Source organism: Frieseomelitta varia, unplaced genomic scaffold (genome assembly GCF_011392965.1).
Source record: "Frieseomelitta varia isolate USP_RPSP 00005682 unplaced genomic scaffold, Fvar_1.2 scaffold_245, whole genome shotgun sequence".
NCBI classification, from domain to species: Eukaryota; Metazoa; Arthropoda; class Insecta; order Hymenoptera; family Apidae; genus Frieseomelitta; species Frieseomelitta varia.
The window spans coordinates 62,984-76,646 of NW_025109974.1; the positions used below are offsets into that span (position 1 = coordinate 62,984).

General features: G+C 31.8%; 4 protein-coding genes and 1 long non-coding RNA gene across 6 annotated transcripts in view; 2 read left to right on the top strand and 3 right to left on the bottom strand.

The window, feature by feature from the left end:
* Positions 1-8: 8 nt before the first annotated feature.
* LOC122528110 (ATP-dependent DNA helicase Q1-like) lies at positions 9-2,150 on the top strand. Its single transcript, XM_043652857.1, has 2 exons — positions 9-148; positions 320-2,150. Exons 1-2 carry the CDS (start codon positions 97-99, stop codon positions 2,059-2,061), a joined length of 1,794 nt encoding a protein of 597 aa, XP_043508792.1. The 5' UTR covers positions 9-96; the 3' UTR covers positions 2,062-2,150.
* LOC122528114 lies at positions 1,531-3,888 on the bottom strand. The gene is made up of 2 exons (XR_006306495.1): positions 3,764-3,888; positions 1,531-3,700 (listed from the first exon to the last, which is right to left on the bottom strand). It is a non-coding gene; the product is annotated as an uncharacterized LOC122528114 (long non-coding RNA).
* LOC122528109 (TBC1 domain family member 16) lies at positions 3,683-7,739 on the top strand. The gene is made up of 5 exons (XM_043652856.1): positions 3,683-4,556; positions 5,348-5,687; positions 5,755-6,180; positions 6,259-6,552; positions 6,647-7,739. The coding sequence occupies exons 1-5, from the start codon at positions 3,683-3,685 to the stop codon at positions 7,029-7,031; spliced, it is 2,319 nt and encodes a 772-aa protein (XP_043508791.1). The 3' UTR covers positions 7,032-7,739.
* A 2,388-nt stretch (positions 7,740-10,127) lies between these two features.
* On the bottom strand, positions 10,128-13,657 carry LOC122528111 (transmembrane protein 104 homolog). 2 transcript variants are annotated; one of them, XM_043652859.1, is made up of 6 exons: positions 12,419-13,657; positions 12,125-12,206; positions 11,922-12,051; positions 11,368-11,742; positions 11,105-11,282; positions 10,128-11,027 (listed from the first exon to the last, which is right to left on the bottom strand). In XM_043652859.1, exons 3-6 carry the CDS (start codon positions 12,018-12,020, stop codon positions 10,318-10,320), a joined length of 1,362 nt encoding a protein of 453 aa, XP_043508794.1. In that variant the 5' UTR covers positions 12,021-12,051; positions 12,125-12,206; positions 12,419-13,657; the 3' UTR covers positions 10,128-10,317. The 2 variants fall into 2 exon arrangements, with proteins under 2 accessions (XP_043508794.1, XP_043508793.1); XM_043652858.1 differs by having other exon boundaries at positions 12,125-12,246.
* Positions 13,348-13,663, bottom strand: part of LOC122528094 (actin) — a 4,592-nt gene continuing 4,276 nt past the window's right edge. The window contains exon 3 of the mRNA XM_043652836.1: positions 13,348-13,416. Coding sequence (XP_043508771.1) covers positions 13,348-13,416 — 69 coding nt within the window. The remainder of the gene's footprint in view (positions 13,417-13,663) is intronic.

The window sequence follows — 13,663 nt, forward strand, 5'->3', positions numbered from 1 at the left end:
CATAATTTAAGTAAACAACATTTATATTTATTTATTAAGAAAATATAAAGAAATATTTTTTACTATTATTGTATGTAGATATCTTCTTTATTTACAATGTCTGCGTGCAACTCAGATGAAATTATAATTATAGATAATGAAAATAAAGGTTTGTTCTTCCTCTGTAATATTAGAAATAATATTTTTCAAAAACAAACGAATTTGAGATGTATTATTATTATTACGTTTATTTACATCAATCTATTTGTATGTATCCATTCTTTATTACGTTTACATTTCATGTTTCTAAAATTATTTGTTATTATTATTTCTTTTTCAGATATTGAAGAAGATGAAATTATCGCTATTGATTATGAATTAAAACAGATCGAAAATGAAATGCAAAAGCTCGAGGATCGTAAAAAGATTTTAACTCAACGTAAAGAAAAATTGAAAGATGACGCGCTTCTGAAGAAGAGTCTCTCTATTTCAAAAAAAAATTGGAATAAAGAAGATTTCAGTTGGTCGAAAGATCTGAAGAAAGCCTTAAAGGATGTTTTTAAAATAGATAAATTAAGAGAATTACAACTGCCAACTATAAATTCAGTTATGTCAAATGAGGATGTTATTTTAATTATGCCTACAGGTGGTGGTAAAAGTTTGTGTTATCAATTACCTGCTGTTATTAGCAAAGGTATTACAATAGTTGTGTCGCCATTACTATCGCTAATGGAAGATCAATTATATGGTTTACAAAAACATAATGTAAAAGCTAGAATGTTAAGCGCCAAATGTGATAAAGAAAATGTGAAAATTATAATGAATGCATTGATTGATAAGAAATCTGATCTTAAATTAATTTATGTTACACCAGAGTACATGGCAAAATCTAATCGTTTTATGAATAAATTGCAGAAAGCCTTTGAAATGAAACGTTTAGACCGCTTTGCAATAGACGAAGTGCATTGTTGCAGTCAATGGGGTCATGATTTTAGGCCTGATTATAAATTTTTAGGAATCTTAAAGTCCATGTTCCCAGGTGTACCAATCCTAGGTTTAACAGCTACTGCACCAGCCAAAATTATCGTGGATGTTCAAAAGATGTTAGATATCCAGGGTTGTTTAGTTCTAAGAGCTACTTTCAACAGACCAAATCTATATTATGAAGTACGGCGAAAACCAACTGATAAAGATACATGCCTAGCCATGATAGAAAATTTGCTGAAAAATAGATTCAAGGATAAGTCTGGAATAATTTATACAACTACCATCAAAGATGCAGAACAATTGACAACTGATTTAAGAGCACTGGGCTTAAAAGTTGGATGTTATCATGCAATGTTAGAGGCAGACTATAGATCAGAAGTATATTCCAAGTGGATATCAGGAAAATACCAAGCTGTAGTTGCTACTATTGCTTTTGGACTAGGCATAGACAAAGCAGATGTAAGATTTGTCATTCATCACTGCATTTCAAAATCAATGGAAAACTTTTATCAAGAAAGTGGACGTGCAGGCAGAGATGGGAAGAAATCTGTGTCTATAGTATTATACAGACTATTGGATATATTTAAATTAAGTACAATGGTGTTTCAAGATAAAGTTGGTTTACAAAATTTGTACAAAATGCTAGCGTATTGTTTAGATCAAACATCGTGTAGACGTAGCTTGATTGCAACTCACTTCGAAGAAGTTTGGACTAGAACTGATTGCGCAGAAATGTGCGATCATTGTCGAAAACCTAAAGAGAGTAAACAAGTGAATATAGCTCCTTATTGTAGACAGTTATATCAGATCATGACAAAAGCGGTACAAAGTGAAACCAGATTAACCGCCTTAAAGCTTATAGATGCCTGGTATGGTAAGGGTGCATCAACTTTGAGGGTATCTTCTATACCAGTTCCAAAATTTACAAGAGAATCAGGAGAAAGTGTAATAGGACATTTACTTGTAAATGGTTATTTACAAGAAGATTTTCACTTCTCTGCATATTCTACAATTTCATATTTAAAACGTGGACCTAAATCAGCATTAGCGTTAGACAATAATCATGAAATACTTTTTAACTATGAATTACATTAATTTATATACATCTATTATCTGTGATATAGATATTAAGTTCTTCATTAATGAAGAAACATACATCATTAAATAAATATAAATATTTCGAATTTTTAAATGTTCCTAATCATCAGTAATATATTCTACATGTTGTTTATTTATCACGATTCATTGTTGATGCTAGTTTGTAATATTTATGTCTTATTTTAAAATGATTGTGCTCTACAATCGTACGTCATACGTTTTTTTATATCTGATATCAAATGTTTTTTTTTTATTGGTATTTGTAGAAAAAATGTTTTAGAAAGGTAATAAAAATTATCTTTGACACATAAATGTACCATTTTACTTCTAAATACCTTCAGATAATTTAACAAAACAAATTACAAAATTATTTGACGCATATTATAAAGTATACTTTAAACAAACTTTAATAAGTTTGAGAAGAAAGACTGCTCGTAAAAGTATCTTCCGAACGAGATTATAAGAAGGCAAGCTCGTTTCATGAAAATCGAGAGCAAATAATTCAAACTTAACTTGAGGAGAAAAATCAATAAAAACCATATGTACAACGCTAGACAACGTTATGTCGGCGGCTTGGATAGTAAGCCAACCACCAGGTTCACGATCAGATGGAAATATTGATTCTGGATAAGAGGCATCTGTGTTCTGTCTGTTGGCAAACACGTTTTACTACAGTACTGAGCAGCAGGTTGACGTTAGATTCATAATTCGTTTATTCGTTAGAAATCGAGCAACGAAATAAATAATGAACGTCGTGCAAATAGCGATTCATTGCAAGTGATTCTAACAAACGTTTCGCGTTTCAGAAAGTGACCAACGCGTTTTCATTCAAAGTTCGATTACACACAACGAGTAGTGCCGATGATACATCTTTCATTCATGAATCCATTCAAGTGAAAGTTAAGTCGATTAACTTCGTTTTTCGTAAGAATTTCAAACACAATGAAGTCCTGACGATTTCTGGTCTTTGGAGAAGAGAATTTTGACGACGTGTTATCCTCGTAAATAAAAAGAAACAGAAAACAGAGAAAAAGAAAAGAAACAGGTAAAGACGAGAGAGATTTAAGTAATTGAGATGCATGCTTCTCCATATGTGTACACGTTTTATCGGCTCTATGCGTATATCAAAGCTAATTGACGTGATAACATGCACGCAACGAGCGTACGATAACGTTACGTTCAGGAAGAGGAATCAGTTCATTATAGCATTCCGATGCAGGTCTATTCGCGCGCTTCTGCGCGACGAAGTTCGACCTCCGAGCAGTTCTGCTGCACTCTAGAAACATCAAACTCGGCATGATGTTCGACGTTGAGAGTTGCCAGGAAAAGGAACAGTGAAATCGGAACTTTTTACCTTTTACGTGAATATCGTGTTTCCTAGTGTAAAGGACAGGATTGTATTCGTTGCAATCGATCTGTTTTCTGGCAACGCGTTATACCCTCGTGATCACGCTTCGACGATTGTCATTTGGGTCTTGCCGTGATCGTCCCCCGACGATCCGACCGCTCTCCTAGACGAGAAGTTTGATCGCGCGAACACGGTGAAATTGTCGCGGCACGTTCTAACAAAATTAAACTAGATGATTTGCATGCATGCGCCGGCCTGCCTTGAGCGAAGATGCCTCTGCCAAATATCCTGAAAAAGGCAAGCAGTTACATTTTAGGCGATTGTAATCAGGACAGTCGCCGTACTATGTACCAGGATGGTGAGGCGTTGTTTTGCAAGAACAACGTGTGCGTTCACCCGCCGACATTGATGCGACAGAACACCGACGTGGTGCATCATCCCGGTTACATGGCCATAACCTGTAGGTTCAATAAGAATTCGAATGTACCAACGTTACACCTCAGTTGGATACCGAACAGCACGCTCCGTAAACACCCGACCACGTTGGAGAACTTGAGCGCGAGAAAGCCCGACTGCGCTTCCCATCGGGACGTCGATATAAGCTCCCACCATTCCCAAATATCGGAGGAGAGCTGCGACCTGAAATGCGAATACGAGAATACCAGCGAGAAGGTGGACGTCTGTTTAGAGGTAAAGGAACCGGTCAATTGCGGGGACTGCGAGCGTGTTTGCTCTGGCGGTGGTTTTCCGCGAGGTGGACGTCTCGAGAATGATAACACGAGAAACAATGACGGGGAGAACGTGTGCGATCATCGAACTGTGCCCACGTCAGAGACCAAGGATACACCGAGCATCAACATCAATCGACAAACGAACTATCACCGGTCGGATGGTTCATCGACCACGATACACGAGGAAAGTGACCACAGCATCAATTTGAATCAACTGCGTTCCCAGTCTCTGGCTTCGAAGCACAACGAGAATCAACACGGCAAAGATCAAAAACTCTCGGAATCGCACGAAAACGATGGGATCGCTGTCGACGAGGAATTGAAATACCCTTACTGCGATGACGCCAGCCTGAAGAGCCGTAGCATGTCATTAACCTCCACGTGTAGCTTGTCTGTCGGTGTGTCCTCGGAAGGTATTCGATTGATTGATTTGACGATCGGTGAAATTGTAAGAAAGCTACTTCCTTCTTCAATTTTCGGATCTAATGTGTTGTGGACATCATTTTGAACAATTTTCTCCTTTGTGTACAACCGCGATATTCGCAAAGAATTGTCGCTATCACTATGATGAATTCTGCCTATAATTCGTGCGTCAGTAGTATGTATAACTCAAACTTAATTCATATTTCTTTTTGTTTATGACTTACGATGCATATAAATACAAAATTGAACGAGCTTCGCTGGAACTGCGTGCTCAATTGCATATTCGAAATTGCAACAAACGTCTGTGTTATAACTCGATTAACAACGAGTATCATCAATGAGTATCATCAATATTGGGCTTGGGCTTTAATGCAACGTTTGCGTGAAATAGTTATTTTCCGAATAAATTCAACAGAATGTCAGATGTCATTTTCTGTTTTCTAATGTAAGAAACGTGCAGCTGTAAACAAGATAAATTATTTGTTTACATCCGTATAATGCAAAGATAAAGAGCGACGACTGATGTGCTTATGAATGATGCACAGATGCACACATATGGACAGAATTCAATGCCTGGTACTGGCTAGTTTTTTTGCCAATATCTCGGAAACCAGGTTCAATCGCTGGTTACATGCAAAGGGAAAAGTTGTTCGAAATGTCGATGTCTGCAACATATCCAAAAATGATCGAAATCGGGGAGAAAATAGTTTTTTTGGCAACTTCACCTGATAATCTTTTATTAATAAACTTATTATCAAATTGACTTTTTTTTTTTTCGTAGCTGAAGAAATTCCATCATGGATGAGATCACCTGAACTTCTAGCTTTACAGCATAATCTGACATTTCCTGAAAGTGCAACAGCCTCACCAGTGACATTGCGCAGAGCACACAGGTGTAGAAGATTTTCCGTAGATCTCAGTGAAATGAGATCCCTAAGATTGTTTTTTGCTGATCCAGCTTGTACTTCTGGTCAACTTGTTGTTGCAAGTCGAGAGAGCCAATATAAGATTCTGCATTTCCACCATGGTGGATTAGATCGATTGGCAGCAACTTTACATCAGTGGCATCAATTGCTTTATCCTCGCTTAGATACAGATGCCGAGGAGACACTTCCGTACAGGTAGTATCTAATTAATGAAAAAAGAATTAGTATTTTATCAAAGACTTATAACTTTTCTGTGATTCAGGCATTTCATGGTGTGTAGACCAGAGGTAAGTCGCGATGAACTGCACCCAGAAGAGGGACAAGTACCAATGATTACATCTCTAGCCTGGAAGGATTTGTTAAATGAGAGAGGTCAGGTAGAGGATGATCTCGCTCTTCGTAAAGGAATATTTTTTGGTGGACTGGAACCTGCATTAAGAAAAATTGTTTGGCCTTTCCTTCTTCATTGTTATTCATACCAAAGTACCTATGAAGATAGAGAACAAATTGATGCCATTCGTAGACAGGAGTATGAAGAAATACAAAAACGTAGACTTAGTATGGGCCCGGAACAAGCAGAACATTTTTGGAGGAATGTGGTGTGTATCGTAGAAAAAGATGTAGTTCGTACTGACAGAGGAAACCCATATTATGCTGGGGAGGATAATCCAAATATTGAAATAATGAAGTATGTTTCTATAATAATAATTACTTAATTTTTAAGTTTATTATTAATATTATAATATCGCATTTTATCTTCTTTCAGAAATATTCTATTAAACTATGCAGTTTATAATTCTCGATTAGGATATACTCAAGGTATGTCTGATTTATTGGCTCCTTTATTGGCTGAACTTAATTCCGAAATCGAAGCATTCTGGTGCTTTGCTGGCTTAATGCAAAGATCTGTTGCCGTGTGTACGCCTACTGATGTAGATATGGACAGAAATTTGTGTTACTTAAGGGAATTAGTTAGAATAATGGTGCCAGATTTTTATGCACATCTTCAAAAACATACAGATGCCTTGGAACTTCTATTTTGTCATAGATGGATACTATTGTAAATACAAAGTTTTATAAGCATTTTAAAAGTTTATAATTGTATGTAGAATTATTTCTAGTAATATATATATATATATATACATTTTTTACAGATGTTTAAAACGTGAATTTCCTACTGAAGTAGCGTTAATAATGTGGGAAGCTTGTTGGGTAAATTATTTAACCGACCATTTTCATCTCTTTCTTTGCCTTGCCATAATGTGTGTTTACGCGGATGATGTGATAGCTCAAGATCTGAGAACGGATGAAATGCTATTGCATTTTAGTTCTTTAGCTATGTATATGGATGGAAATCTTATATTAAGAAAGGCAAGAGGCCTACTTCATCATTTTCGTCAGCTGGTACGTTTACCGTGCACATTAGCAGGACTCTGTCGACAATGCGGTCCAGGAATGTGGGATAGCACTCATGACCCCGTCATAGAATGTGTGGATCATAACGATGCACCTTGTCCATATTTGAATAATTATGAATAACGACCTAATTGAATGAAAATGAGAAAAGTATCCTATTGTTAAAGCTTTCAAATTTCTACGTTAACTAATCAAATTAAATGCTGCTCTGATGTAACATAAATAAGTTACATAAATCGCAGTTGATTAAATGTTGTGTGTAATAACAGATGTTAATGAAAGTAATATTTGACTCGCATATTGTTTGTACGAAGAAATTCTTAATCAATTTAATATCATGAACAAAAGTATATAGGTTTATATTATTAGGAATTTTATTTACGCAACTTTATAATTAATAAATGCTGACTCAAAAAAATATGGCAAATTAAGTTTGGTAATCAATAAGAAATGAAGGACATATCTTAAAATTTAACATTTATCGAAATTGAGTTCAATTTAAAATAGCTACAAAAGATTTTAATGGTAACATATCTACAACATCTGTAAAACAAAAATATTCTATATTAAATAATTAGATAGGTCTTCAAAAATTATAACGAGTTTTAGTCAAAAATCTGTAGTACAATTAAAGACTGACGACCAAAGAAGAATGGGGTATAAGTATAAGCACTTTAGTTTTAAAACCTCCAGACAAAAAGAAGCTTTTCCATTGAATAAACATCGTGCTGTTTATTTAACATATTGAAAATGTGCCATTTTTCAGCTTGGTACAAATTTCATAAGATGTGACTTGAAAATAAAGAAAATAAGAATCGAATTCGATATCAGCAAAAAAAAAATACAGAATAAAAATAAAATATAATTATCACATAAAAATTTATCATAGGTCTGTTTCAATTTCTTGGTCAATTAATGATACACATATTCACTTTGGGATATTCACTTATGCGATATTTTTAATATTTTTTGTACAAAACAAATTTTGATTTATTGTATATTATACATAATCTATTATCTTTCATTATATAATACCTTAAATTTTTGTTAAACATAACAGATCTATTGAAGTGTCTATTTGCTCAAATATTCCTTTTTCTTATTCTGATAACTCAAAGTATTTAGTCTAGTTTATTTGCTAGTCTATTTACTCACAAAAATATAAAATATAAAAGAAATGATTCATATTTCAAATTCTTTAATTTTTTTGTATAAAATAGATATGTTCCAGTGTAATGAATGTATACAAAAACAATGATTTGTATAATATCTTACAATTTAGGGAAACAAACTTTAATAGTCATAATCTATCGGGTTGTAAAGATGCAAATAAAATAATGCTTTTACTGTGCCACCTTATGTTGTTAAACTATTACAGAAAAATCTATTCGTGTTAAAATTTGTTCTGCTAAATATGATATACATGTAAGTATAAATATGAATAAATAGAAATATGTATGTACAGAATATATTAGAATACATTAGAATATATTATGTATGTACAGAATATAATTACGAATAACATTAATTATTTATTTGCTATTTGTGAATAACGAATAAATTCAGTTTATTTGTTACTTAAAATATATTTTCGCCGAACTATTTGCTGTAACTTTGCTGTTACCTTTGTCCGACATTTCTGTAAACATTCAAATGAAAAATCTTTTTTATAATATGCGATTGATGTCATTTAAACGTTAGAATGTTCAAAATCGATTAAAACATGTATAAAAGAAATTCACTTTCATAAAAATCAGTATTGCTTCAGTAGAGAGTAGTATTGAGAAACTAAGTAACATCGGTGACATAAATAAATATTTTATTATAATTTTGATAATATCAATTACTAGTATTCAAATTTTAAAACATGTACTTTTATTATATATCTTTTAAATTTAAAATATATATAATACAGCATATTAATTATCTTCATGTCGTATGCTTTAATAATATACACAATTTGATTATGAATCTTTTTAGTCGCAATTTAATCAGAAAACAGATAAAATTTATTATAAATATTGCGTGAAAATTATAAGTTGATACCTTTTTATAGTAAACGTCGCGTCCTTATCTTTGCTGCCAATGAAAAATTTTGAAAATTTGAATGTAAATGGGAATCACCTATAATTTGAGGCTTTAGAAAAATGTAATTGATCTTCATATATCCTCTACATGTTTACCTGTTAAAAAGCTAATGAAATTAAATCATATTTCCTTGATGAACTTAAACTTTTGTTTGAAAGATTTTTTCGTACAATAAGTTATTTTCGAGTAATTTGAAGTGATTAGATTTTCACTCCATATATATAAAAATAAATCAAAATAAATTTATATAATCAATTCTTTATTTTTTTGTTTACTCTTAGAAAATATATATATATTTATATATATATATATATATATTTGTATATATATTTCATGTTTTTACATATTACATTTTTGTACAGGTACACGGTATGAGAGGCATATTCTGAATACTTTGTTGGCAGTTATATATTATATACATATAAAAATATGTTCTGTGATATACAAATCAAATTTCTATAATCAACAACAATAGTCATTTAATCTGCCTAATTCTTTCTGTGCACATAAAGAATAAAGCACGCTAGAAAATTGTTAAAATAAGTTCTTTTTTTAATGAGATATACTGAATAGGCTTTCAATATTTTTAAATATCTATTTGTTGTACAAGTCTTCATATTAAGATATACCTTCATACCGTTTAAATAGTGGACAAAATATTATTAGTTGGCCACTAAATATCACTTATTTGAAAGACATTTATGTACAGTAAAAACTGTATCAAGAGACATATTCTCTACTAAATAAAAATATATAAAAGATAAACAATGTATTATACAAAAGTTTACAACTTAAATTAAGCTTATTCATTTGGCTTGTACAAGATTAATCCTGACTTGTGCCAGTGTATTGTCAGTTTACTGTGACACATTGTGTCATAATGTATTCTTATTATCATTATTAACCATATTTTCTTTCATGGAAATTGATAAAATTGATAATGGCGCCAAAGTATGAAAATAAAATGAAGGTATCTTATTATCAATGACAATTATTCAATTGTTGTACCTTCTATAATTATTCTATCACATATTTTAAATTTTAAATAATAATTATTTGCTGTTACCTTAAAGGCATTTTTTCATTTTTTCAACTTAGAGTTATTATTGAAAGTTTTATATATTCTAAATATAATTTCAATTTCAGCTTTAAAATCAGTAGTATCACAATTTTCTTTCTATATATTGCAAATAATTAATTTCAAGTCCAATGATATTATTTCAGATATGCTCTGGATTTTTTAAATCTTAAAATAATTATGAGTCATTATATAACCTTTTTCTTTTTTTTTACATTCTTGATTCAATATTTTAAGAATCTTTCATCCTAAAGGTACGCTTAAAGAATAGAAATGAATTTGTACAAAATTGACTGATACTAAAATCATGCAAGCAATAGCCCAAACTATAACAAAAATGAGCCAACAATTACTGGAAAATGGACTTGCAAATTTATTAACAACACCAAGACCTATAAGTTTATTTGTCTTTTGTCTAGCATAATATACCAAAAATGTTGGAATCAAATATTGAATTCCTGCTCCAGCATATGATCCCGTAATTCCTACCAATATCGATAAATCTTTGGTACTCATAGCAATCATATATGGAGGCAGTATTGCTAGTATTGGGAAGACAATTTTACGAAGACAAAAATAAGATGTATCTTCGTTGAGGAACAATGATTGCAAATTATTTCTAAGGGTGATAGCTATGATAGGAAAACTCGTACTCAAAGTAAATACTGGAAAGAGTGATAAGAAATATTCTATAAGAATAATAAAAATATTGTTACTTTCGGAACAATCTCCAGATCCACGAGGACTAAAATCTAAAGTGTAAAGATCGTCCAAATGTTCAAAAGCGAATGCTCCAGTTAGTGCCAGTAAGAGATAAAAAAATGCTATTAATAAATAATCCAATGCCAAAAATCGAGTTAAAGTAGACTTATTTGCAATTGGAGCGACCAACGCAGGTAAAGAATGATGACACATAAATGAATAAATGCAAGCACCAAATAAAGTAGGTATACCTGAAATACACATATATAACAACTTTATTTCAAATACTGAAAAAGTATATATATTACAATTATATGAATGAACTTACCCATGATATTTGCAGCTGGAGGATTTCCTTGTGCACCATGAATGATTAAATTTTTCAAAGCATATACAATCATGATAGTGAATGCAAGCCATCGCATTCCTGAAGTTAACAATTGAAGATATTTAGTCTTTTGTATATTAAAGAATACAAAAGGACCAAGTAATAATATAAATATACTCTGAAAAACATATTGAAAACATACTATATGAGAAAATACGTAATTGTTAAAATAAATATTGATATCTCTATGTGCATATACATACAAGAAATATCCTATATGCATCTGATCGATCCAGAGCAAATTCTTTCCAACACAGTGCAGTATCTGGTATTGTAGAGTTGCATGTAAAATTTTCTGGTTGATAAGTGCAAATGACATCAGCTAAAGTTTTTGCAACAGCTGCTCCATATATGCTTAGATCTCCATAAAGATATATAGCAAAACATAAATAGAATAGAGTTATACCAAACTTGTTAAAAAAAATTGATGCCATTTGCCCCATTTCTATTTTATCACGTATTACATAATATCGATATGTAATGTCTGCACGATCAGGGCTAGTTGAAAATGGCATAACAAGAGGGGTATCTTCAGAATCTGAATTTGAAGGACCAGATTCGCCTAATGTTTGAAGCACCTAAAATTAGGATGTAACATAAAATAAATCATATTTTAACTAAAAACGATCCCAAATATAGTTAACAAAAGAGAGATGTACAATCTATTCTATGTAAAAAAAAAAAAGAAAATATAAAATGCTACTAAAGAGAAAACTTATCATAGGGAAAGCACGAGCATAGAAAAAAATCTAAGAACCTCAGACTCTGTTTCGTTGAAAGATGAATCCTGAGAGAAACATATACGTTTTCGATGTTGAATGTGTCGCCATGCTACTATAGCATTGGCAGATGCCATTACCTCGATCACAAATGTAACAGTGATAAAACTATGAAAACAAAACAACGTGCAATTAAGTTTTAAAACTGATTGATTGAAGTATATAGGCTACATTGACATACCTTATAAATGCTAGTATTAAAATTACACTTAATCCAAGAGCCCATCCTGCTTGAGTAAAAACAGCTGGTAATGTTAAAGCTCCTGTTCCAACAATTAAATTAAAAACGTATATAAGCCCAACCTGAAACGCATATTAATAACAGAATTTTATATACGCATATAGTCTTTATAGAATGACACTAAGTAGTTCATTTGACAACCGAGAAAAGTTTTGTTTATAGTTAAAAATTATGCAACGTAGTGTGTCAAATTCGAATGTCATTACGAAATTCATAGGTTATATATAAACTTACCCACGTCGAATATTGATCACTCGAATTTTGCTCGGGCATTCTGATTCAAGTTAGAGATTCAAACGAATCAGTCTACTCGAGCCGATTTGTGTTGCTGTCATACACGTCATTGACTCAAGTATCGCTTTGTACTTTTCCAGTGATGACTCGAGAGCAACTACGCTAAGGACACGCGAAATCTCAACAAAAAGTCTCGCTCTTAATCTAACATCTATTTATTTCGAATTTAATATTCCAATGAATATTTTTGAATTAAGTATTTACTGTGCAAAAGATGCACCGATCGAAGTTTAAATTTAAATTCATATCAAGTTTATCCACTTTAACAATGTGCGCGGTGTTCGATTGTAAATCAAGTGTATTGTGCTGCCATCTAATCGCAATTTAAAGATGATCGTTAAATATGAATACATAATGCTGTTACACATTATAATTTTATGCCCTTGCAATTATCATACATGTATTGTATTCTAATATCGTTTAGCATATAAATTTTGTTTAATTAACAGACCATTAATTGACATGGCGATTTTATTAAAAAACTGATACATAATCATGAAAAACGATTAAAAAAGAATTTCATTTTACAAATAAGCAATCACTTGCTTTTCATTATCTGAAGATTGAGTCGAATTATTAAATACAATATACTAACAAAATGTCTATTAAATTTTAAGTAAGATTCGAAGACTCTAAATAATGGCATTTTTACAAGGAGTAACAGATACCACTTCATTAAAAATAATTTTTATTCGACTGAAAATATAAACCTAATTCTTAGAGTAATATAAATTTTTACCACAAATCTTACGTTACAATAATGAATAACGCCAAATAGTACAAAAGCTACGTTGTATATAAAACTACAGGAATTCATGTTAAATAAAACAAGTGATGATCAATTTCTTTCTCTTTTTTTTCAGTTCAGATTAACTACGATGTACTGGATTGGAGATCAAGGACACAATATCCAGTAGAGGGTATTGGATAACTGCAACCTTAAAAACACAAAAGTCAAAGCAATAATGTTTTTAAGAGTTTTATTTTATAATCCCATAAGTCTAAAGTAGTCTTTAAGATGTGTATGTGAATGGTCTTGCACATTACAATGGGAATAAATTATAATACTTTGGCTACGCTTGCGGGGTCGAAACCGTGTCTTTTTTAATTTTATTCGTTTGAGCGAGCGTTTGTAGGATACTTTTTCTGGGTCAGCGGTCTCCCCCATTATATTTGGAGAAAAAA